The 26574-nt window shown below is 38.9% G+C and overlaps 1 protein-coding gene across 2 annotated transcripts; it reads left to right on the forward strand.

The window, feature by feature from the left end:
* Positions 1-193: 193 nt before the first annotated feature.
* On the forward strand, positions 194-24738 carry LOC131246068 (outer envelope pore protein 37, chloroplastic). 2 transcript variants are annotated; one of them, XM_058245928.1, is made up of 7 exons: positions 194-655; positions 6570-6716; positions 9039-9125; positions 10248-10418; positions 10538-10632; positions 16373-16493; positions 24436-24738. In XM_058245928.1, the coding sequence occupies exons 1-7, from the start codon at positions 269-271 to the stop codon at positions 24565-24567; spliced, it is 1140 nt and encodes a 379-aa protein (XP_058101911.1). In that variant the 5' UTR covers positions 194-268; the 3' UTR covers positions 24568-24738. The 2 variants fall into 2 exon arrangements, with proteins under 2 accessions (XP_058101911.1, XP_058101912.1); XM_058245929.1 differs by lacking the exon at positions 6570-6716 and having other exon boundaries at positions 195-655.
* Positions 24739-26574: the final 1836 nt, after the last annotated feature.

Genomic DNA, 26574 nt, shown 5'->3' on the forward strand with positions numbered 1-26574 from the left:
GTACGCCTATTAATGTACGGCTTGGATAATCAAGTGGTGGGCCGTGGGCCACTAAATCCATGCTTTGATTATCCCTATTTTCCCTCTCTTTTGTATTCCAACCCTCTTCAAAAAAATAAAATAAAATAAAATAATAAATAAATAAAAAATACAGAAGCTGTCTTAAGTACCTCCGTCCAGAGTCCCGACTCACTTCAAAACAAGACTCCAAAAAGACTCCAAAAAATCCAATCTCTCTCTCTCTCTCTCTCTCTCTCTCTCTCTCGCAATGGTAGAAACCGAACCTTCCCTTCAAAACCCTAGCTCGCTATCTCCAAGCCCTAACAATGTCTCTCTCCCAGAATCTCAAACCTTCCCTCCTTCTCCCCCCAAACCTAATTTCTCTCTCCCGATCCCCGCCATTAGAGTCACCTCCGAGTTCGACAGCGACTCGGCCGTCTTCTTCCACAAGATCTCATGCAAGCTCTTCGATCGCCTCGCCAAGCTTAAGCTCTCCTTCCAGAACAACCGCAACGGCGAGATCTCTGACACCCAGATCAGCTTCGTAACCAAATACCTCTCCATCCTCTATGACCCCGAGGAACAGAATGCCCTCGTCAAGGGATCTTTCGATGTCGGCAGCAGATTGCAGTTCCGAGCTGCTCAGGACGTCAAGGTTCAGAGATATTCTCTGCCTCCCTTTTTGTCTTCTTTCATTTTCTTGATATTTTATTTAATTGTAATTGGTGTCCTCAATGTTCATGTAAATTCAAGTTTTTTTTTCTTTTTTTCATTGGCTATTATTGAATTTTGTAATTTGATTTTTTTTTTTTGTTTTTGTTTTTGTTTTTGATTTTATACTGTTGAATAAAAATATATTTTGTTGTTTTCTTTTTCTTCAACTTTTGTTTGTGTTTTTATTTTCTGATTGTTGCAAGCATGTTCATACTGTGATTTCACTTTCATTTTATCATGTACTTGAGTTGGTCGGGGATCATGGTCTCTCTTTCTGTTTCTGGGGTCGTTTGGATGCCTGTAATTTTTTTAGTTGTAGACACATTACACCTGAAAAGTGTTTCAGGTGTAATCGGTTTACATGCTATTCCGTTTGGCTTTTAAGTGGTAATCTGTTTACAGGTATACAGATTGTGTGATTGGCTAGCCTGTAAGGTATTTACAATGAATAAGGCAGGTATTCATACCATAGAGCTTGGGCAGTGAATCTTCCAAAATCCGCAAATCACATTAGGACTAGATTCTTTTAGGGCCCTAAGAGAGCATTAAAGCATGCACACACTAAAAGGATTGGATATTGTCCACCCAGCACAGTGGGCCCCAAATGCAATCTAAAAGTTTTTAATGGTGGATGTCCCATCCTTCCCTCGTGTGGTCCTTTGATAATGGAGGAGCTGTTTTTTAGGGCCACAGGAGAACATCAAGGGAAGTACATGATAGGTAGATTGGATGTACCATACACATTATGGTGGGCCCCACATATCATGAGTGTATATTAACCATTGTGTTCTAACATGGATAATGCCTTCTTAGCTGTAAAGGCTTTACCTGTAATCTGAAACATGGCTTTTTACCAGGTTTCAGATTACAGCTAAAAGCTGTAATCTGTTTACAGCCTGTAAAGCCTTTACAGGCAAATACATGCATCCAAACAGACCCTGTAATCAGATCACCTGTAATCCCTTTACAACTTAAGGACTTTACAGGCATCCAAACGACCCCACTGAAATCAGATTAGGTTTTTTTTTTTTTTAAATTTTTTTTTAAAATTTTAAATTTATATGTATATATATAATTCTGTAGATAAAAACACATTTTTTCTGAATCTGAAGTCCTTGGCTGCTAAAAAATTGCAGTTCTGAGACCAAAATTTTAGTTCCTGTTCTTTTCTCGAATTTTGGATTAATTTCATTTCAACCAACTGAACATTTTTTTTTAATTTTTTTTTAATTTTTAAACTTGATTTTCATTCCCACAGAGAATGTGATAGTTACGTTGGAAATTGCTAGTTTGTAGAAGTTTCATATCCTCTGACTAATCACAATTTGGGAAAGTAATAAGTATTCAGTTGACACTTCAGTGTGCAGCCAAACATGGGCAGATATGATTGGATACAGTTCATTTACCTTTTCTCTGCATGGTCAAAGCCACCATTTTATTGGTTTATTCTTCCCGAACCAAACTCAATAATGAACCATTTGCACCTATACACCTATGGTACAGATAATGGCACCTGGATTTGGCTTTCAACGCGAAGTATGAGGGAAGTTGCAAGAAAAATAAAACAAGTTCCGATTGGATTCTTTGAACAGCTTGACAGAATTATTCCGAATGCATGCTACTCAAGATGGACTTGCTATGAATGAGTGAGTTGACTTATGCATGAGAATGACAGGGAGTTTAAGTTATGGTTGAAGACGACAAAGTCACCCTTAAATTGATGAATTTGCAAGATTAACAATTGGTAATGGTTTGAAGATGTCAACTACTGGAACATCATATTGTGTGCGACAAGCAGTTCCTTGGAAGGAATTTATTAAAAACACATCAAAGTTGTATGTCCTTTCAATATCCCTCACTATTGGCATATGGCAAAGATGGCTCAATCAGCACAAATCTATTTGGACGAATACAGTATTTTTGGGGAGTACGCGATTTATGATGCTTTTTAAGTTTTAATGTTCAATAGCTATGGGAAAACAACATAAAATTTGTTATGGCCTGAAATCTATTAGGGCAGATGCAGTGATCACTTTTGATGATAATGCCGAAGCTATCTGCACTCTGTTAATTATTCATTTACAGGATGCCTGAGATTCATGACCCACAATCTTAAGGGTCATCAGATCTTTTTGTAGTATGTGTAACCTGCAAGCGGAAGAATGAGGCATTCACTAGTCAGTTTCTTGGAATAAAGGTGGAAAATAGGCCTGGCTGGTTGAATGTTTCGGGTAGAACTAAGCAGCTCATAGATGACGTAATAATCGGAAATAATTTCACCAGATTAAGTTGCTGTCATGTTCATAATTATTCATTCTTTATTTCATCACAGTTGCTGACAATTTTATTTCTGACTGTGTTTAGAAATACGACGTGTGGATATTCAGGTCATGAATTTTGAAAACGAGGACTTTCACATGCTTGTAAAGGCACTCATTTTGATTGATGGGTACAAGACAAAGTTGCCAACAGGTCCAATTACATGAGTGGTCTGGAGTGTCCGATATGGAAACAAAATCCAAGGCACATGAAACAAATTTATGCTGCAGGATACATGGTGTGGTGCCATAAATCCAAATGCCATTTGTATGGTTGGTGGAAGATGTTTAAAAAATATGCTCAATTTTTTAATGAGCATTTCGATGCTCCCTAAATTGATTGCAGCTTCTAATGATGGGATGACATGAGATACCTTTTAAGCTGAGAGGAAGAATATTGTGGAGATCGCACGCCATTTGTATGGTTGGTGGAAGATGTTTAAAAAATATGCTCAATTTTTTAATGAGCATTTCGATGCTCCCTAAATTGATTGCAGCTTCTAATGATGGGATGACATGAGATACCTTTTAAGCTGAGAGGAAGAATATTGTGGAGATCGCACCCTGATGCTATCATTTGAAGTATTTGGAAGGAACAAAATAGAAGATTGTTTTACAACAACTCTACTTTGATGGCTAGACTTATCGAGAAGATCGTATGTCTCTTCTCAAGTTGGGAGCTAGTATTGAAAGGAGTTTTGGAGGGGATCTTGATGGATGTTGGAACAATGCGAGTCAGGCACGCTTGTGTGAACACACACAAAAATCAAGGACCATACATGATCGATCAAGGGATGCTTCTTGGCCACATAAGCCATCTGATTAAAGATCTAGACAATCCAATTATCCAGATTCAAGGATGTGGATTAGATCAATGTGTAATGAGACACAAATTAATGGCTATTTTTGTCACTTATTTTATGGGCCACTTGTTAGGTATCAAACAATGTTTGAATGACACGAAGTTGGTCTTATTTGAAAGCCTATTGAGTTAGCTTTCAAATGAGCCCAAGATCATGCAGCTCTTGTACCATTTGAGTGATTTATGACTAATTTACATAAAACCTTGTTGACGGATTGCTATGGATGGTGATGATCACACGTGTGGCCCACTTCACATGGAGATTATAGTTTCTAATGTTTCATTTCAATATTACTTTGTTTAGCCCTTGAGGTGATTTATTAGCATTGAGTTTACGCATTTGGGCGTTAGTCATAGACTAACTTAAGCATGGGGGTATTTTTGTACTTTCACATGTATTATGAAAGCCCTAATGATGATAATAAGGGAGGCTAGTGGCATCACCATCTTCTATGCCTTGTCTATCGTCTCTCCCTTTAACCTTCTCAATCTAACTCAAGGAGCAAACCTATATGGTTGTGACAGGATTCAAGGGTATTTGGTTGGTTAGTTTAATATTTTGTTGAAATAGGTGCTTAGTATTAAGAAGTATTGAATGGTGGATTATATTATTGTTAGGGTATCTTTTGCTTGAATAAAGAGTATATGTACATGTAAAGACTCTTTTTTGAATGGTTCTGATGGAATAAAAAAAGTTATTTTTGGGGTTAAAGCATGTATTGCTCTCTTGTGGCATGTATTGTCTTCAATGGAAGTAGAATAGGGTATTATTGTGACTTCTAACATAGCAGCTATTATATTGTTGGTTTTCAACCACACTCCATTTAATTTTTTCTTTCTATTGAATTGGTGATTTAATTTTTTCTTTCTATTGAAGTGGTGAAGAAAATTTGTGGTTTGATCTTAAAAAAGGGGTATTTATTTGAGTAGAGATTCTCCCTTTACAACGTGTCACCCACCCACACCCCCTTCTTGGTGGAAACCAACGAGGAATCCTATCAATTTCGGATTTGGGGTATTGTGTTGGATGAAAATGCTTTGACTAAGCTTGTCTTGCTAGTTGTGACTGAATCAGTGATTCTAGCACAATGCGTGTTGATTAAAGTGGGGCATCTTAACTCCTTTGTCAATGGGCTGCTAATTGTTTTTTTTTGGGGGGGGGGGGGGGGGTCGATCTGAGAAATATTATAACTTTGGTCTCTGGAAGATGTATTGCCTTTTGTAGATTTGCCTTTCTCATTGGCGAGATTAAAGAGAGATTTCTTCTTGCAAGTCATGCATATAAGTATGTTCAAAGCAAAGTGAATCCCATAGCTGAACTATGATTGTGTGGTACTGGCCAAGATGACCTCCCCATTCAAACACAAGATTTACTCCTGTCAGATGATATCCACTGTCAAACCCTTTGTGTCCTGGGTTCAGTGGGTCTTTCCCCAACCCAACCAGAACTAATGGGAGTGGAGATAGACAACTAGGTCTACCTGATAATGCATACTGTTGCCTTTCCCACTTACATGATTGTTGATGCAGTAAAGGCTCCATGTTTCAACCCTACTATACCCAGAGGGTGTTTCTAGTTCTTGCTTATATATTGATATCTATTGGCCATTGTCCGTTGCCCATTGTCTTAATGGATAGTTGTTTCTCTTTTTATTTCATAAATTTTATTGTTGCCAATAAAAGAAAGAGATTTTCAATGAGCATGATGGTTGATGCAGAATGGTTGTCCTCTTTACCAATGATGAAATCATGGAAGTTGGGAATGTCAATATTGATAATCGTTTCCTTTTTCCTACCTTGATTTGGTGATGAAGAATATGGTACTTACGTTGATGTTAAAGTGCGTAACTGTATAAAAGCTATGAAAATAATAGAGCATTTTCTTTATAATGGTTCTTTCCTTTGCAACTGCATACTTCCTCTGCTTCCTTGATGTGGCTTTTGCATGCAAATTTTTTTCCTTCCCTTTTAGCACAAGAACTGTCTTTTGGTGTAAAGATTGTCCAAGTTTTGGACTTGTGGTACCGTTGTATCTGCTTTGTGAGTCATAGAAGGATTCCGCAAGCCTCAAGGATTAGTTTGGTAGTAGGATGCATAATATGTTGTGGTAGGAACATTTACTGCGAAGGTGCAAAACATTTAATGCAAAGGTGCACTTGTCACAACTGTTACTTCATTTCTTTGTCCTTTTAGCAATCAAATAGTATCATAGTTTAAAAGTTTAACTATTTGTGTAAGTTTTTCTCATGAACATTTTCACCCCTTTCAACAATATAAACCCAAATGAAGTGGAAAGGTGTTACAATCAGCATTGCAGCAAATGTTCCTACTAGAGTATATTTTGTCTCTTACTGCCAATCGGACACTAAACTGTTAGACATAAAAATGGGAAGCTTACATGCATTTGTTGAAAATCAAATGAAAAGGTGTTATTATAATTTCATTCATATCTTGGATATTGAAAGTAGTAGCATGTGTTTCTAATAGTTCACATATCTTTTGTTACCTCTCTTGCTCCGAAATGTGCCGTTTTGTCTTTGTTTCATTTATACTTAAAAAAATAATAACATGTTCTTCCTTGCTTATTGTCTCCTCGAAACATCGATGAAATGTGTCGTTTTGGATACTATGTTGGGCAAACTTGTGGTCCTTTCCTAAGACAACTCATGTTTCAGAGTGGTCAGATTGGAGAGACAAATTATTTTCGTTTAGGATGTTCAACAAAGTGTTTATCTATGTCATGTACTAGCAATGATAACAAGTCTATTCTCTCTTGCATTAACTTGGCTAGTGTATGCTTATTCAAGTATCACCATAGAAAGGTATGGTTCCTTCATATCAAGGTTTCTTCCGCTTATATTTCAATGTTATTAGTAATGAATTTTATATTGAAAACTTCCATAGGGTTCTGTTTTCCAATTATTCAAATGCTTATACTTTTTTCTTTTAATTTTTTATTGGCTGATGGCTTATTTCAAGCATTTTTGTTACTCCGTTGATTTTTCTTTCTATTTCTCATATCTTTTCGTGCGTGAGAAAGTATCCTCTAGGCATCAATCTCAAGATAATGTTGTTTCGAGGATTTCTTTAGGAAGAACTATATTGTCTCGATTTCTACTTTTCAACCGAGTAATTCTTAGGTTTCTTTTGAAGTTCCGTTTGACCATTTCCTTATGGATAATGATGATTGACATGCCACTGAACTAACATGTTGATAGCAACATAGTAGACTTGCATCCTTTGAGACTATTTGTTATGTTACTTGTGGGTGAGGGAAATGTGTGAGAGAAGATGAGGGAGAATTAGAGAGCACAATGGTTTTAATAATTTCTCAAATAAATACATATATGTTGGTAGACCTCATTCTCTTACCCTCCTACAACAGTTGATTAGTTGTTCGGATCACAACATGATCTCTAAAAGAAAGATGTGAGGATTGAGTCTGGGGCATGTGGAGGTCGAGGCCCAATAATCAGCATGTCTCACTTGCCAAATCAAGTAAGAGTGTTTCATTGGTTCATTTTTGGCTGTTGAGTGACCTATAATTGCAAAAAGTATGGAGCAAATGGATAGGATTCACTTGCATGTGACGCCTATCATACTTAGCGTAGAAGCCTTAGCTAGTTGAGCAATAATCATGGTGTTTATGCATCTCGCTGGCCCAAAAAACTGATACATGTCGGGTAAGTTTTCATCCTTGGCGATTTAGTACAAACTTGAAATAAACTAAAGCAAGCACATTGGGGAAAAACGTGAAGAGTTTTTTTTTTTAAAATGTTTTTTCTTTTTCGTTTCTTTTTCTTAATTATTCTTACACTTATTCACTTTTATTATTATTATTAATTTTTACAAAACTGCAAAAAATAGACCCAGATTTCATCGATCTCTAGAAACTAAAAGGGATTGGTCGACTCTAGTATAATTGAGTCTAGTGGGACATTCGATTATTTTGAGAAACCTACCAATATCTTGACATTATTGTGGACCACAAAACACATACAGGGGCAACTTCATGCAGATCCGACGTGTGCAAAACAATTGGTTGATTGAGCATGGATAAGTTCATGCACAGGACAAAATACATGGCCTCCATGCAATGGCAATGACTGACATGAAGAGATCTTTTGTTGTTGATTGAATATGGAATTTAGAATCTAAGGTTGATTGATTCATTTTGTTATGGAATATGGAATGAATGAAGCTAATGAGATATGAGATGTGTGCTACCCAGTGTTTTAAATAGTGGTAGTGTGATGCGTAGTGCTCAGCCCTCTATAGCGTGTAGCGTAAATACGTAGCGTGAAGCGTAAGCTACACGATACTTCTATTTTTTAATTTAAAAATAGGACAAATATAATAAATAGTGAAAAAAAAAGGAAAAAAATATAAAAATGCCTAAAAGATGATTCATTTTATAAATTATAAGCATGTTCAAAAAAGTTGTTAGTTATCATTTATCAAAAGCCAATCCACATATATAAGCCAAATTAAATAATTATCACATCAACAACTTTCTAACCAAACCACTTTAATTAATAATGTCTAATTGAAACCACAAGTCACAATTATGAAAAGAAATAAAAATCCTATAGGTTAAAAGTATCAAGTGCAATACAAGTGTTATGTTCCTCAACATTATAAACAAAGAAAATGTGCAAAAAAAGAATAAAAAAATAAAACAGTAAAAAAATACATTGTAGCTTACGCTACGCGCTACATAGCTGTAGTGTACGCTACGACCCCCGTAGTGGACGCTACAGGGGATTTACGCTATTTGGGACGCTACGTAGCGCTGTGGCCATGCTACGCTACGTAGTGTACGCTACTACTATGCTACGGGCGCTATTTGAAACATTGGTGCGACCCTAAACAAAGAGGGCATGCAAAGGTCTGAAGGTCACTTTATTATAGTTGGGTTTTGTCTTTTCCATGATGTAAAATTGCAAGGAAAAAGAAAACGTGCGTGGTGGATCTTTTGATAGATAATTTATTGTTTTCGTGTGGTCAATGCCTTTGTTGACAATGAGGAGCACATGCATGAGATATCACATGTTTTGATCCTGATTTTCTTTTGCCACATCAGTTTCCTGTATTTTTCATTTGAACCTTCTGTTTCATAAATGTATTTGGTTATTAATTCTTAGGCACAACAAGGAGAGGTGGCAATGGTTGCAAGTCTTACTGATTCTTGTAAACTTGAATTGTCTTCTGCTGTTCCATCCAATGGTTTGGTGAGTAAAACTCTTGGCATGCTTGAATTGGACATTATCTTTTGTTGTAGATGCACCATAGGGTTCATTTACATGTGTGTGAGATTTGAGCTTTCCATTAGGTGGGACACAATGTTTGTATCTTCTGGCCTAAAGATCAGGCCATTTCACTCAGGTGGGCTATAGTGTTCCAGACAAGAAGATGACTATTTTTTTAATATTTTTTTTTTCTTCTAGCCATCCATTTGTTTCGTATCCTGTGGCCCACCAGCCTGAATTTTAGGCCAGCAGATCTAACAGTGTGGCCCACCTGATTGAAAACTTGGGACTCTGATACATGCCATTATTTTTATTTTTACGAATGGCTAAGCTCCTATTTTGTAGAAACCTAAAAATGAATTAATCTCATTTTAGTAAACGGTAATTATGTATTAGAGATTGTAATCTCCAATACATAATGAGTTCATGTTGACAGTGATTATGTATTAGAGATCATGATCTGTTATACTAAAATGAGATGAACTCTTTATTAGGCATCTTACCAATCAGGGGCTTTTTTTTTTTGAGAATGGAAAAAGAAACAACATCCAAACAACCACCTACAAGGCTGAAAACCCAGAGAACAACCGAAGCTGTCAACGACTTCATGGGACCTAACCTGCTGCTACTTCCTTGAAATCTGCAATCAAAAGCTCTCTCAGGTGCATGCCAGCCTTAGCTAAACTATCCTCCCTAGAATTCGCTGAGCAATGCACTTGGTAAAAGGAGGCAGCAAGTGAGTAGACAATATCGGAAGCTTCCCCCATTTCATTAGCTAGTCTCCAAGGGAATTGATGACCCTTGGTCCATTTGATTACGTTCCGTGAATCACCTTCCACTATGAAATGGGAGAAATAGCTGACAACGGCAATCTCCGTCACATGCCAAATTGGGATGTGTGCTTGTCAGTCAATGGGCATGGCTCCATATGCTTGTGGGCTTGGCAAACTTCATACTTTGATTTACATCTTCTCTTTTATTTATCTTCTTTTTCTTCTTCTTCTTCTTCTTTTTTTTTCAAGTGAGCGAAACTAAATAACAAACGAATGAAACAGTGAAAATAGAGTGAATGTGTAATATTCTGCTTATTTCTTGGTGCTGCAGCCAAGGGCAACTGTTCGATTCCCACTTGGTGAAGTTTCAGTAGAGGAAAAGGAGGATGAAGAAATGAAGAGAGCTTTGTCCATAAATGGGATCTTGAAAGGTCAAATTTTGAATGGGGTATGCACTGCACAATATAGGGATGATGAATTGAATCTCAGATATTCATACAAGGTGATCTATTGCATCAGTTTATTTGTAATTTTCTGCTGTTGCACTTGCTAGTGCTCTTTGTAAATTTCCTTGTGTTATTTTTAAGAATTCTCATGGGAAATTTGTCAAATAAATGTCAGGATGAGGAAATGACATTCATCCCAAGTATCTCTTTGCCATCGAATGTGCTTTCCTTTGCATTCAAGCGGAGGTTCAGTCCTTCAGACAAATTGAGGTGATCACCTCGTCCTTATCTCTGCACATTCTTCTTGTCTGAAGTCTTTCTCTTGCTATTAACTAATGCTCTTCAAATGAAACCAACCATAAGTTCCGGAATGGTCATATCAAATTGAGCAATAAATTTGGATTTCTATTCATGAAAATTCTATCATTTTGAAAATTAATGAACATGTAAAAAATCATAAAGAATAAAAAAATTAAGATATGTCAAAATAGAAATTTATAACATTCTCCATCAAATTTTAGCTTTTATAGGATTTCATGACATTTTATATACCATTGTAACAAATGTCATTTTCAGCAATATCTTAAATCAGGATTTTTTTTGGAGATTTTCAGATTTTGAGGGTTTTTCTCAGGAAAACCTCTCCAAAAATACAAATCGAAATATTTATTATAAATGTAAATAAAATTTAAAATTTAAACAAATAAATAAAAAAATATATATGTATGTATACAATGAAATTATAAAAATTAAGTAGAAGTAAAAAATAAATACCACCACATATATGTAATTTCATCATCATTAGCATAAATTGCCAATCTATGTCTCAAACTACTAAATAAGCCTTAATAGTTGATGGCGGACCATCCAAGGAACCATGCGACATCACTACCCCAGGTCACATTCCAAACATGAAGATCAAGATACCATCATGTTTCCAAGAATGAAGATTGAGTCCCTTCAATTTATTATTTAGTTAGCAATTGGGTTATTTTGGGTAATTGCTTTATTTGTTTTAGAAGTTTGGTCTTGTCTTTATTTAACTGTTTAGAATGGGTTATTTTGGGTAGTTGCTTTATTTGCTTTAGAAATTTAGTTTTGTTGTTCTTTGGCTATCTAGAGAATGTGTGATTAAGATTCATTGTTAGATCTTAACCAAGGTCTATGATTAAAGCTAGGGTTTGAAGTCTTTGGTATAAAAATTTTTCTAACTAAATGTAAAACGACTTTTTCTTGAGAATTGAAAATTATTGTACATAAGAGAAGCTTGGAGCTTTTCCTTTATCCATCTCCTCTCTAACTTTGGCCTTCACAAAGCGCCATTGTTTGAGTGGAATTGCGCATGCAACTTGTGTTGTTCCTCCTTGTCTTAGATTTTCATTTCGAAGCATCTGTATTTTCTCATCTCCATCTTTGGGTGAGAATGGTGGATTGCGTCAATAATTAAGTAATGCAGGGGCACCGGGCTCGGGTGGGGTAGCCCGTGGGATGCGTGGACACACTCGGGGTGGGTGACCCATGTGATTTGGGGCCCACGGGGGAGGTCTCGTGTTCGAGACTCCTTACTGGGGGTGATTAATGCGCATTTCACATTGGGCTCGAGTGGGGTAGCTCGTGGGATGCGGGGACACACTCCGGGTGGGCGGTCCATGTGATTTGGGGCCCATGAGGGGGGTTCGGCTGAGGTCTTAACTCATGAGATATGGGGCCTGGGCTATGAGATGAAGGGATTAATTTGCCATGCTTTAACAGTTCGAGCTTTTAGAGCAAGTGGTTAATTGTCCTGCATCATTAAGTCATTATCAAAACTGTTTAAAGCCATTAAACATGAAATTTATTAATCATCAAATAAAAATCCATAAGATCTAGGTTTAATTACACAATGAAGTCTAATTAAAAAATCACGAGTCCCTAAGCCTCGAAACTTATCTAGACATGCTTATGGAGCTTTAACATTATCCCGATAATCGTTTGTGACGTCAAAGGTGGGAGAAAATTCATCTAGTGAATATGATCTTTGAACTCATGGACATTATTGAGAGATACATGTAGGGAATCTGTGATTTGTTTCTCCACATGTCTTTATGATGTGCATATTCATTTGAAAAAATAGTAGGTCCTGTAACTGCACAACAACCCTAAAGAAAAAATTGTAGGACCTACTATTTTATAGTCTTTAGAAAAAAAGAATGGACTGCATGGCTGTTTCACAGCCCGATGTAGCCGATGGAAGAAAATCAACAATCACATGCAGTTGTATCAAACCCAAGGACCAAATCATGCCCGAAACACACCCAATCCGAGATAGAGATTCTTCCACTACCAACGAAAGGGAAAACTATGCAAAAACCAGCAAATAATCGAATATCTCACCAATTTTGATGGCCTGGATCATATGCCCCACGTGTAAATATGCAACTACACAAACCGTAGCCTAAGGCTTGTAGAAAAGAAAAACAAAATGTCCCAAAAGCTGATGGACAATTTTTGTTATTGACTTTTATGTGAAAGGGAACAAAAGAATATCTCTAGAACTAGTCCGGGCCTTACATCAAAGCGTAACTATGGATTAGATGTTATATTCTTAACCTTACAATTTTATTTTAAAAGGAAAAGACTAAACTACCTCTATTTACTTAAGTGAGGCATTAGCAAAGCAAAAATAAACTAAAATTCGTCCAAAAATAAAGAAAAAAAATCATAACTTAATAAAAATGCCACCAAAAGAACTTTTGGACTTGAAAGTGTATCGTGGGTACCATAATGCGTGGTCCATTGATGGGTCTGCGGGTTTGGCCCATTATGGAAGATATTTGGGCCCCTTTTTATGCTCGAATCCATGCCAAAACTCACCAACAAGTAAATCAGCCCGATCCATCAATATCATGTCGTCCATGTCGTCATCATAGCCACACTTTTTTTTTTGTTTAAAATACTCTGGAGTATACGCAACTCAATGCACTTGCACTGTTTTGCTGTGTGGGGCTCACCTTGATTTATGTGTAGTATATCCATGCCGTCCATTAGTTTTTCCATTTCATTTTAGGGCATGGTCCCTAAAATGAAGGGATCCAAATCTGAAGTGGACCACACAATAAGTATTGAATGCCCGCCATTAAAAACTTCCTAGGGCCTATTATACTGTTTATTTGCCATTGAACCTCTTGATAAGGTCACAAGACCTGGATGAAGGGAGAACACAAATAACAACTTGATAAAAAAAATTGGTCTTGATAAATTTTTAATGGTGGTAATTCAATCCCTACTGCGTGGTCCACCTGAGGTTTGGATCTCCCTCATTTTTTGGATCGTGCCCTAAAATGAGTTGACAAAAAGGATGGACTGCATGGATATACAAAAAATGGATTGAGGCGGGCCCCCAAATTTAAGGCTTCACACACTAGTGGTCCACCTGAGATTTAGATCTACCTGAATTTTGGACCATGCCTTAAAATGAGTTGGTAAAATAGATTGATGGCATGGATATACAGATACATTAAGGTCACCCGACTCACCCGCTAGTGGTCCACCTGAGATATGGATATGTCTCATTTTTGGACCGTGCCTAAAATGAGTTGGCAAAACGAATGGACGAAGTGAATATATAATACATACATTGAGTGGGCCCCACGTACATGGCCCTACAATTTTTTACATGAGGCATATATCAACTCAAAATTAACCAATTAAATTTTGGGACCATTGTTGCTAAATCACAATCCCCAAATTAAATTGTTTGAACAATTTTCACCATTAATTTGCAGGCACTTGTTTTTTGTATTAGGACTATTTGAGATTTGGTTCGGAAGCAGGCAAGATGTGTAGGGAGATCCTTATCTCCAAATATGGTTCTCAATTGGGTGGATGGGGCATGAAGTTCTCTTCTCTATATCGCGCATCTTATATTTGGAAGACAATTGCTGCCACTGAACATCTCTTTCGTTCGGGAATTTCCTTTTTGTTGGGAAAGGGAAATCATATTCACTTTTTGGTCGACATCTGGTGTGGGGATAAACCTTTACAGGACTCGTTCTCGGGATTGGCTCGTCTTGCGTCCGATCATTTCATTACAGTGGATCACTGCTTTTTGTTTGTGGGCGGATCCCCACCCACCCACCCACCCAAAAGGGGATTCACTAAAGGGATTGACTCATTCCATTCCTCACTTTTGGTGTAGATTTTGTTTCGTTAGAAGAGCCCCTTAGCAAATTTACCTTTGGATCGCACTACACCATATAGTTAAGTCACCCTTCCTCGGGTTGTAAGCTCGTTCATATATACTCTCATCCAAATGCGGAGGAACTTCTACCTGCCTCAGCGAGGCGACTAGGGAGAGACTAAGAGACTACTGCTTGGACCATCTCAAACGCAACCGCCCTTCCAATGGCGTACGATACCTACTGCTAGATATATGGGGAGGATCGGCCTCACTTTTGTAATTACACCTTCATCACGCCTGTCCACCTGGAAGAAACGAAGTGGGGACCTCCCATATATACTATTCAACGACGAAGGGAAAAGACCCAAGGGAACCTCGTCAAATAGAGCGTACGCCCTAGATAGGCGAAAAGAGAAGCAGAAAGAAATTACCAAATTCTCCACTAAAAGGAGAAGAGGTGAGAACCAACTGAGGGAGGACGGTGAGTAGATTACCAATTACATACTCAGAGAGAGAACAATTGAACAAAGCCTTCGAATAGGAATCAATGAAAACTGCCGAATCCAATCTTACATACTGTGAGCGAAGTCATGCAAACAAAGTTGCTGCTGCACGCTCAGGAAAGATGAGATTCTTGACCATTTAAATCTTCATTTGCCCTCTCTTCACGATGAAGATTCACTAGTTTGGAAAGTCCATGCTTCAGATCTCTTCTCCGTGCGCTCCTTTTACAAGTTGATCTCTACACTGCTTACATCTCATTCCTTCCCCTTCCTAAGGTGATCTTATGGTGCTCCTCTGACGATTGCGACATTTGTGTGGCTTGTTGGAAGGAAAAGAGTACTAACATTAGATAATCTTCAAAGGAGATCACTCATCCTCCCAAACAAATGTTTGACGTGCATGAGGGATGTGGAATTCATTGACATCTCTTCATTCATTGCCCCTTCACTCAAAAGGTATGGGAGAACTTCATCAATATCTTCCATATTTCTTGGGTGATGCCGAAGTTGGTCGATCAACTCTTATGGTCATGGCATGGAGGAATGGTGGTAAAAGCTCGGAAAGCAGTGTGGAGGCTTGTGGCAATGGGGATTCTTTGGTACATTTAGAGAGCTCGAAATAGTCGCTATTTTGAAAACAAGATCCTTTTTGTTACGGAAATCATATGCTCGGTCAGAATAGCTGTTTCCAACTGGGCTCTGTATGTTATATCAGCTTCAAACACTGATCTTTCTTCGTGGTTTTTCTCTTAGCTTTTGTATTCTTTTCCGCTTCGGTGGTTTTTTCAATAAAGTCAGTTATCTCTCAAATAAATAAAAAAAATTGTCGAAAGCGAAAAAGTAAATAATCTTCATTAACTTCTCAATCTTCAAGAAAAAAATTGTTAATGAACTAAAATCCGAAATTTAAACAAAACAAATAGAAGATAAGTTTTCAACACTATATTTTCAAATAAAATTAGTTTTTTTAAAAGGAAAACTTGAAATCTGTTCAGACCTACCCACAATCAAGGACCTGGGCCACTCTGAGGGTCAAGATTGGTCTGATTGAAGATCAATGGTTTGGATGTGCATTGTAGACTAGATTACAATCATTCAGTTAGTTGTTATAGTTAGTGTATAACTGTTCAACAAGTTTCCCTTAGTATTTTTGTCACTTCAAATAACTATAATTTATGTCCAAACATTGCATATTTTCAAGCTATTACCAAGACTGTTGATTCTGGATATTTGATTATGCTTTCATTAAGTAATCTCTATTTCCTTTTTATGAAGTCCTGTCTGTTTCCTATCTTGTATCATGATTTACAACTGGTACGCTTTTAATTTTTAATGATGTTTTGGGCAGCTATTGGTACAACTTCAACTCCAGTTACTGGAGTACTGTCTACAAGCACACTGTTGGTAAGAACCTCAAATTTAAAGCTGGTTATGACTCGGAGGTTCGATTTGGGTGGGCATCTCTTTGGGTAAGTCGTACTTCCACTCAATTTTGGTTATCGTTATCTACTGCTAATGAAAATGGAAGAGCCAATATGATGACAAGAGACCTGATTCAGTGCCTCTGGAGGCATGGAAGGTTCTGTGCCTCCCATGTCATTGAGATACATGTGGCATACTGCATACATGTAAAAGATCTGGACAGTTCATTCAGTAGGTCCATTAGTGAATGTGCCAGAGATTGAGCATGTGGACGATCCTAAACCTTTAATCGGGGACATACGAATGGACACTAAAAGGCAATCATCTACCATCCAAATTTAGTGAGAAATTTTCATTTATTAGATGATTAGGATAGTCAAATGAAGGAAAATTTGGTTAGTGCCCAAGCAATGGTGGAGCCAGCCTGAAGATCTGGCTCGACTAGGCCCGGGTCTGGGCCCGGCCCATTGCCAGGCCTACTCCTGTTTATACCCCATCTCATTATGTTCTTAATTTCAAGTAGACAACATGACCCTCACTGTCTATTCTCCATTGGGCATTTCCTTGTTTTGGAACCATAGTTTTCTACTATTTTAGACTTAGGAGACTGATATTCTATTTCATACAAGTATTCTAATTCAGAGGAAGAGGTAGAGTGGAGAGAATAAGAAGAAAGCTGAGATGGTTCAGGAATACCTAGAAGAGATGAAGCCACGAGGTTGGCAATGAGTAGAATCGGGTGCTAATGACTAGATAAGGGAATGGATGCTGAGAGGATATTGATTTTAAAACTTATATTGTGATTTGTCTCATAGGAGTAGGACAACCATACGCTGGAAATAAATCCAGTAGGCCAACCTTATGTCACTCCAAAATAAGAAGGCATATTAAATGATCAGAGTTACTGTAAAACTATAACCTGGCGAACTATGAAAGGCTTCATGCCAAGAGTCCAAACATACAATTAAGTAGGCTGATCATTTAAATCAACTGTAAACTATGTGTTCAGCTTAGTCAGTCAAACCCAGTTTTCTGATAAAGAAGATCCCACAAGGGAAAACTGTATAGCGGCGCCTGAATAAAGCTTACTAATCTTAGAAACAGTAGGTGAACATGAGCCATAATAACAAGACAGAAGTAAAAGTAATATCAGCCTGCAGCAAGAATCACCTTATTTAGCCATGGCACAAGAAACTCAGAAATGCAGAAGTAACACATGGCTCTAATACCAATAACACATAAGAAAAGGATGAAGAAAAACACTAGACCAGCAAGAGGAATTATACACCCAGGACACAACGATTTCAAACCTTCATTCAAATATTTTCTTCATACAAGGAGTTGTTACTTCAACACTGAAACAAAGAAGGGGCTACAAGACTTTGGCCAGGACTTACTCTGCCGGGCTAATGAGAGACTTCTCCCTTTTATAGACGGACGAATCCAGATTTTACATTGTTTTGGGTCTGCTATAGTAGCTAGTGGATAAGTATCCGGATTTCACAATCTTTTGATTCCGAAACAGTGTTCTGCCGACATTATAGTAACACATAAAATACAAATTGCTACAATGACATATAATGCTGCTGACACAATAGTACTTTTCTATAGTACATGATTACATCAGCAATCATTTACACTAATCAACACTTCGCTACAGTAATCTTGATCCAACTTGGCGCAGCCCATGGGTTTTTTGTTCCTTGGTACCAAGATGCTTGATCAGTCGTTGGACTCTGAAGGGAGAGGGTTGCCGTCAGAGTCGAGGTTGCTCCCAATGCCAATGAATGGAGAATTTGGTTCTTCGTCTACCGCAGCTTCACTTCCATGATGCTTTAGGAATGTGACCAGTCGTTTGATGAATCGGGCATTTAGAGATTGTTTGGGACTGGCAAATGGGTGCTATAGTACCTTGTCGGGAACAGAGGAAAAATGAACATAATTGAGGTGCAACATGTTGTTCAAAAAGATAGAAAACGTGCCTTGGTGGTTTTGATGATGGCGGGCGAGATTGAAGGATTGCTATACTTGAATCTCTGATTGGGTATCGGCTGGTGCATTGTTTTCATCAGGAGTGGGGACAAAATCTCTGGAAATATGAAAAGAGATCAACACATATATGCTAGGATGGGTGGTGAGGAGATTTTCCCATTTATGCAAAGGTCTGAACCATTGCAACCATCTTGAAGTGTTTAGTTGGTCATTTGAAAGGGCACAATGTCCTAACTATATTTGGAAAAGGTATGCAGATAGACGGGGAGCATCAAAGATGACCATCATGGTATATGCTTCAGAGAGGTAGTAAAGAACACACATGGCTTCTTTTGGCAAATGGTAGAGATTTCTAAAGGAAATGGGGGTTAGGAAAGGATAGTTGGGAAGAAGAACTCTATCAAAGACATGATTATTTCTTCAAAGATGAATTTCCAAGAACTGCTGAAAGTTGTGAGAACTTCGGCGAACAAATGGGAGATGACCAGTGGCTTCTATGACTTAGTGTGGAAGATGTGGAATATGCTCAATGGGATAGATGCAAAGTGGGGCAGGGATGTGGACAAAAGTCTGTTCAGGAGGTTGATGGTGGGATAAGAAATCCACCAGAATGTTGTCTTAACCTTTGATATGTTTGACTGTGAAGGTCCACTGAGAAAACCATTTTGCTCATCGGAGGAGTTGAGGATGTGGCAACATTTTCTGTTTAAACTGCAACTTTTTTTGGGAAAGAAGACATGTCCATTTCAACTTGGAAATGGTGGCTAATAAAGTGGAATTGGAATTTGGTAATGGCTTTTTTAACAGCAAGTATTTATTTAAAAGTAGAATGGTAATTTTGTTCTGCTTGGGAGAATGATCCACTTTTATATCCACAGAGTTTATGTTGGTCATTTATGTCTTCAAAGAGGGCAACTCCCCAATAAAAATCACTAGCATCAGTCTGCAAGACTTGAAGGCCAGTAGGGCTTGGTATCCACAATGGTGACAGATTGGCGACTTGAGTCTTGATGTATTTGACTGTTTCTTTATGCTTCTATTTCCATAGGGGAGCTTCTTTCTTGAGCTGCTTGGAAAGAAGGCTGCGATGTTGAGCAAGATGGGGAATGAAATCAGAGACGTAGTTTACAAGGCCCATGAATTGCTCAATTTGCTTACGATTGTTAAACCTATTTGGGAACTGATGCAAATGTTCTCCAATATAGGACCCGGCTGATACTTTCCCGACGAGAGCTTTATGCCAAGAAACTCAATCTTGTCAGTGCAGAGAATCATCTTCCTTTGAGAGAACATGATGCCATATTTCTGGACAAGCTGATAGAACTGATGGAGTAGCTGAATGTGAGCATCAACAGAGTCTGAGAAAAGGAGAATGTCATCAATGTAAACAAGTGCATTTGTCAAGATCAGCCTAAAGATTTGGATCATGGCTTTCTGGAAGACACTGGGAGCAGTCTTTAAGCCAAAGGGAAGGATTGTCTATTGATAATGTGCATCAGGAATTGTGAAAGCAGTCTTGTGCCGATCTTCTGGATGGATACCAAGTTGCCAAAATCCTACTTTTAGATCAAATTTTGAAAAAATGTGAGCATTGGAAAGCTGCTGAAACAGAGATGATCTATGAGGGATTGGAAACTTGTCATCAGCAAGGAAAGCATTGAGAGGCTGGTAGTTGATAACCAGTCTCAATTTTCCTCGAGCTTGCTTTGCTTGTTTGTTGACATTGAATGCTTGGCACGCCCACTGAGAGGTAGTGGGTTCAATAAGTCATTGGGCCAACAATTTCTGCATGAGCCAGTTGGAGGTGTTTTGGCGACATTCCTGGATGAGATGCTTTTGTGCGATTTGCATCTTCATTCATTTTGAAAGGTAATCGTATGAAGAACTCAGAATTATGCCAGAGGGGATGAAAATGCTTAAATGCAGCATGAGAGTATGAGCAACAGTTTGCCATGAGTTTCTGTTTAATCTCTTCCATGGAAGGTTGAAGGTGGGAAAGGTTAGGGATGGAAGACCAGGGTAAGGTAACTTTATGGACGAGGCCGTGGGGAGTCCATTGCACATTGTAGAGCTGATGGAGAATGTCAAACCCGATGATGAGGTCTTTGCCGGTAGGTTGGAGGCTAGAAATTTATGGCAGACTTTGAGGTGAGGAAAGAGTTTAAGGGTAATGGTGCAGTTGATTTGGGAGGTGTGGAATGTTCTCCCATCGGCAGCGCGAAAAGCTTAGATATAAGGTTTTCATGTAGCAAGAGGGAGGAGTTTAGGGTTGAGAAGAGAGGCAGAGGCACCATCATCGAGAAGGGCTATAGCAGGGATGGGTTGGCTCTATGGTTTAGGTAGGATATGGGTAGGAATAAGAGGGGTTGGTTGAAGTATTGGAAAGGCTTCAAGAAGGATGGTCAGAAGAGATTTAGAAACATCAAGTGATTCTTCATTGTCGCTACTGGAAATTGAACATGATTCTTGTTGGAGGGCAAGAACTGCATCATGATGGAAATCATCAGTGACTGTGAAAATGGATTCAATATTCGAGAACTCAGTATCCTTTGCCAAGGCAGTTGCTTTCTGTAAGAAGGCCATGTTGCGTTTTTTTGAATGCTGGGGACAAATTTTGGAAGGTGTCCTCATTTGCCACAAAGGAAGCATCAGTCAGTCGTATTTTGCCAAAATTGTTTCTTCTTGAGGAACTTCCATCTTTTCCGCTTATTGGAAGGAATACGGCTAGCCAATGGTTTATTGAATTTCTTGAAATGATGCTTCTTTTTTGTATGGCATGCACATGTGTGGTCATCTTTGCATTTGATCGAACGATTAGGTCGGTCACATGCTAAACTGAGACGTTTTCCTAGGCTGTCCGTGTGTTTCATGAACTTGTGCTAATTGCCAGTCAGTCGTATTTTGCCGAAGTTGTTTCTTCTTGAAGAACTTCCATGTTTTCCGCTTATTGGAAGGAATACGGCTAGCCAATGGTTTATTGAATTTCTTGAAATGATGCTTCTTTTTCGTATGGCATGCACAGGTGTGGTCATCTTTGCATTTGATCGAACGATTAGGTCGGTCACATGCTAAACTGAGACGTTTTCCTAGGCTGTCCGTGTGTTTCATGAACTTGTGCTAATTGCATAGTTTCTCTACCACTTGGATACTGAAATGATGGATCAAACCAAATATATATGTTGGAGATTATGGCCCTTCAGGTTGAGGAGTTTTAAGATCTCAACTCCCAAAGGTTCAGGGAGAGAATTCAAGTATGTCTGCTTAAGATTTGGATCATCGATGCTATTGAGGATATAAAATCTTCGAGACTGGGCATTATAATGTTTTTCCAGGTCCTTTTTGTTAAAGGAACACAACTTGGCTTGGAGGAACTCGGTTCGAGCTGTTTCTTTGTAAGTATCCATAGATCCTACGAATTCACCAAAAAGAAGGCCCATGAAAGCATCAACTGACTACATCTAGAGAATTTGAAGTTGCCGATATTCTCCTGGACTGCTCACCAGTCTCTGAGACGTTTGGTAAGACAATCAACAAACTTTTGAATAGTACGAGCAACTGTTGCATTTGGAGTATGTAGCTCAGCAGTACACCATGAATACATTTTAAAAATATGGCGCTGCCATTGAGATGGAGTTGTGTCATCAAGATTAAAGAGATGCTTTTAGTCAATGGTTTCCGCTTAAGTGACTCGCGTGGGAGTCTGACGCGGTGAAGGATCATTAGTCGTTGAGTGACTCGCGTGGGAGTCTGACGCGGTGAAGGATCATTAGTCGTTGAGTGCTCATCGTCATATGCCAAATGTGCAGTTGGTTGGTGATTAGTTTCTGCATGCATGAAGATATTAGCTAAGTGGTTGTCTGGGTGGAATGAGACCAGGGATGAAGTAGAAGTGTCGGAGACAACTTCTGTAGGGGAATTTTCTGAGATGGAGAGGGTGTTGGAAGATTGGTGGGTAAGGCTTTGAAGAAAAGAAGGGATTGGGTTGAGGTCTTGATCAGCTGTGGGAAGGGAGGACATGACAGGGTTGGAAGAGGCATTGGGTTCTTCAATGAGGAATGCAGGGGGAGGAGACTTTGGAGTGGATGGTTTGAGTGTTTTAGAGAGGCTTTTAGAGCAGGTAGATATGGAAGTAGAAGGTGATGAGGCTTCCTGTTATTGCAGGTAGGTTTGGAGAGCTGAAGGAATTGGGTCTTTGAAAGGATTGGAGGTTGCAGGTGGTATGTGAAGATGTTGAGGTTGATAATGTGGGACATAGAGTAATAAGGTAGGGGTTAAAGGGGGGAAGTCTTAGAGATAGTTTGGCCGTGGGTGATATGATGGGGCCATCATCGATTGAGCTGATTTTGGAGTGATTTCTTTTTGGCTTCCTTTTGTGCAAGCAATGAGCTAGCAATGTTCCAGTCTGTAACACAAGAAAATGAAGAAGAAAAAACACTAGACTAGCAAGAGCAATTATATAGTTAGGACACAACAATTTCAAACCTTCATTCAAATATTTTCTTCATACAAGGAGTTGTTACTACAATACTGAAACAAACAAGGGGCTACAAGACTCTTGGCCAGGACTTACTCTTGCGGGCTAATGAGAGACTTCTCCCTTTATAGATGGACGAATCCGGATTTTACATTATATCGGGTCCACTACAGTAGCTAGTGGATAATGATCCGGATTTCACAATATTTTGATTCCGCTACAGTGTTCTCCCGACACTATAGTAACACATAAAAGACAAACTGCTACAGTGACATATAGTGGTATTATTTGTTGTAGTGCTGCTGACACAATTGTACTTTTCTACAGTACAGCCATCATCGTGGGGATGTTAGGAAAATCCATATGTATTTATGTATGTATTTACTTCTCTCAAGGGAAGCTTAGTCATCTTTATCCTCTCTGTCACTCTAAGCTACTAAAACAGCCAACTTATACTAAAGGTGCCTTAATATGCCAATGGAGAAGCATGCATGTAATTCTTTTTATTCCTTTGTCTTGATTGTAGAGAATGTCTGATACACAACTAATTGTAAATGAGACAATTGTGCAACTAGCTGAGTGTGGGCCTACTATGGTGTTCGTATGGAATCCAGCCCATTCAGCGCTGTAGCCCCAATGTGAAAATATGACGCTCCAAAAATTAGGCCAATACAATGATCATGTTTTTGAATTGTCCATTGTTTTCTATGGATTGGCTCCCCACCCGATGCTTGGATCATCCTGAGCATTAGATGGGCATTAGTAGAAGGTTAAGTTCATATAGGTCTCAATACCTACAATACAACGGAGCTGAAGGCCCTGATGCTCGGTCTCCAATGTGCAAAAGAAATTGGCAAACAAAATTGGAATGGGGCAAGGAATTATGGGGGCACCCCAGTTTTATGGTGGGCGATTGTGCTGGATGGGTCAGATGCCATATGTACACCAAGATGGGCTCCTCAGGTGATTGTACACTTCTTTCATCTACAACTAGTTGCAGGTGAGACCTTCCCATTTGTTAGATGTGCATTTTCCCATTCATTCTTTGGCAACTGCTGCGTTGCTAGTCAGTTAGAGTCCACTTTAAAACCCGCCATTGCTTTAATGCTTCTGGTTATATAGTTTGAATCTGACACCTTGAGAACACACAGGCACACACACACGAGTAGTCACTTTGGGGTTCTGGAAAAGCTCAGTAATCCCTGACGGGGCATTATTTGTTACAAAATTCACATTGGGTAGAACAGCCATTGTGTTGCTTCTTCAAATCATTTATTCTTTGTGAAGAAATGAGCTCACTTGCCATTTGTTATTAGCTTGAGGGACTTTCTTGGTTTCTGCACTTTCCAAGTGTAGTGTCATTTTCAACGTAAAGTGGGTGCTGTTTGAATCGACGGTAGTTGTTGTTTGCACTAATTTCCAATCAGTGCTGCAAGTTCAGTGTCAGTGAGTTTTAGTTTGCCTTGCCTGGTGAAGAAGGACAAGGCCTTTCCCTTGATGTCCGAATGCCTGGGTTTTTACAGGTTGGGGAAGAAGATGGCAAAGCGAAGGCGTTACCAATGAAGATGAAAGTTCAATTTATGCTACAAGTCCCACAAGACAACATTGAATCGTCTGTGTTCATGTTTCGGGTCAAGAAAAGGTGGGACTTTTAACCCTTCATCAAATTTTTTTTTCCTTCCTGCAGCCCTTTATTGTTTCCTTAAGAAAATCTTGGTTGGAAACAGCGCAATGGGGGGTTGCAACCCCCATTGTTTGATATTGTATCGCTACGTCCTGGAACTTTTCCAGTCAATATCTATATACTCATTTGCCTTTGTTTTGTATTTTGTATTTTGTATTTTTTCTTTTTTAACAAATTTTCTTCTGTAAATGCCAGTTTCTTCTTTCTTAGCAAATGCACAGTTTGCTACTGACAAGTAGGATTCCCTGCATGCAAGGTCCAAAACCATTGGATCTGGTCAGCCTCTCAGTAGATGATAGATTCCCCAGAAATCTTCAAAGAACAGACTATCCAAACTCTTACATATTAGAATTTTTGATATTAAAGATAGTTTATGTACTGCCTTTAACATTTTTAGCCACCACTAGCGCTAGAAATGTCCAATTTGGGAGATCTCTAAGCCATCTCCTATCCACAGTTATGGTCATCATGGATGTCAGATCAACGGTTTTGGTCATCCAAACTGACGCAAGAATCCTCTGCACTGGAGACTTGGAGCATGGATGAACTTGGGTTCTCGCCATTAAATTAACCTGACTTTTGGGTGATAAGCTATCTAAACTTGTATCCACAATTTTGACCGTTTAATTTTGGTAGATTGTCAGACACGTGTACGATTCTGAGTGCACGCGTATCAAATCAAAAGGGCCATTATGTGATATGTTTGATATGCACTTGGAAATTGGGAGTTCAACAGAAAACTACCTACTTATTAAATAATCCAGTAAGCCTTGCCATCAAAAGGTTTGGCCAGTGAGGTGGGCCCCACTGTGATGGTTATGTGAAATCCACCCCAACCACCTGTTGCGGCACTTTATGTTAGGTTATGGACCAAAAATCTCCCTCATCTATGATTTGGGTGGACCACATGAACAGAAACAGTGTACAGGGCCATGCTTACCCTCCAAAATCTTTCCATTGGTGTGGCCCACATGAATTATGGATGGGCCTGAATTTTGTGACCCAGGCTTAAATTTTGGTTTTGGCATTTAATGGTCCTATTGGATTTGACATAATCATTATGGTGGGCCTTATAAAAATCAAGGGTGGATGTCTCTCCCAACTCTTTCCTTTGGTTTCGGGCACCTGAATCATGTGCCAGCATGATTTTTCGGCCATGGCTCTGACTAACAGGGGATTACACATCTAATGGTCAAAGTAGATTGCAGATCTCATGTACATGTCATAGTGGGCCTTGCTAAAAATCAAGCGTGGTGTCCTATAAAATTCCCTTGATTTTTACAGCTCACGCATTGTATACTGTTTCTAATCATGTGGTCAACTTGAATAACGGATGGAGCTGAGTTTCGGCCCTGTGCCTAATAGGGGGTGACACACCTAGTGGTTAGTGGTTAGGATGGATTTCATATAAACAGGCACTACATCAGGGTGAGCTGTGGACTCTTAACCATTTTGAAAAATTTAGTGAATGTAAATTGTTAGGATGGATTTCATATAAACAGGCACTACATCAGGGTGAGCTGTGGACTCTTAACCATTTTGAAAAAGTTAGTGGAATGTAAATTCTATATTAAGGGTCCTTACTCTTGCTCCTGTGGCAGACTCTTAGGAGTTTCAACACCTGGTCAAGGGTTCGAGTACTCATAGGTGGTGAAATTCCACACACTCACGCTGTAGTGGAATTTCACCAACTATGGATACTCGAACCCTTGACTGGGTGTTGAAACTCATGGGAGTCTACCACCAGAGCAAGAGTAAGGATCTGGCCTCAGTGTGGTTGTGTGTGGCATCCAACAGTCCCACTTGTCCGGCAAGGGCCTGCATCATGAAAGTTGGGCACATTAAAAATCATATTATGCACGTATTGGCTTCAACTCGGCCTCATGACTACACATGTAGTGCTTGGGTGAGATTCGATCACGTGTTCGATGAGTATGCCAGAGCTAAATGCAACACAAATTGAGCCAAACACCTTGAA

This window comes from Magnolia sinica, chromosome 5 (assembly GCF_029962835.1).
Source record: "Magnolia sinica isolate HGM2019 chromosome 5, MsV1, whole genome shotgun sequence".
Classification (NCBI taxonomy): Eukaryota; Viridiplantae; Streptophyta; class Magnoliopsida; order Magnoliales; family Magnoliaceae; genus Magnolia; species Magnolia sinica.

Coding starts and splice junctions, on each gene's coding strand:
- LOC131246068 (XM_058245928.1), top strand. CDS start 269: ATGGTAGAAACCGAACCTTCCCTTCAAAACCCTAGCTCGCTATCTCCA. Junction 6,717..9,038: donor TCAAGTATCACCATAGAAAG/GTATGGTTCCTT, acceptor ATTAATTCTTAG/GCACAACAAGGAGAGGTGGC. Junction 10,633..16,372: donor AGTCCTTCAGACAAATTGAG/GTGATCACCTCG, acceptor TGTTTTGGGCAG/CTATTGGTACAACTTCAACT.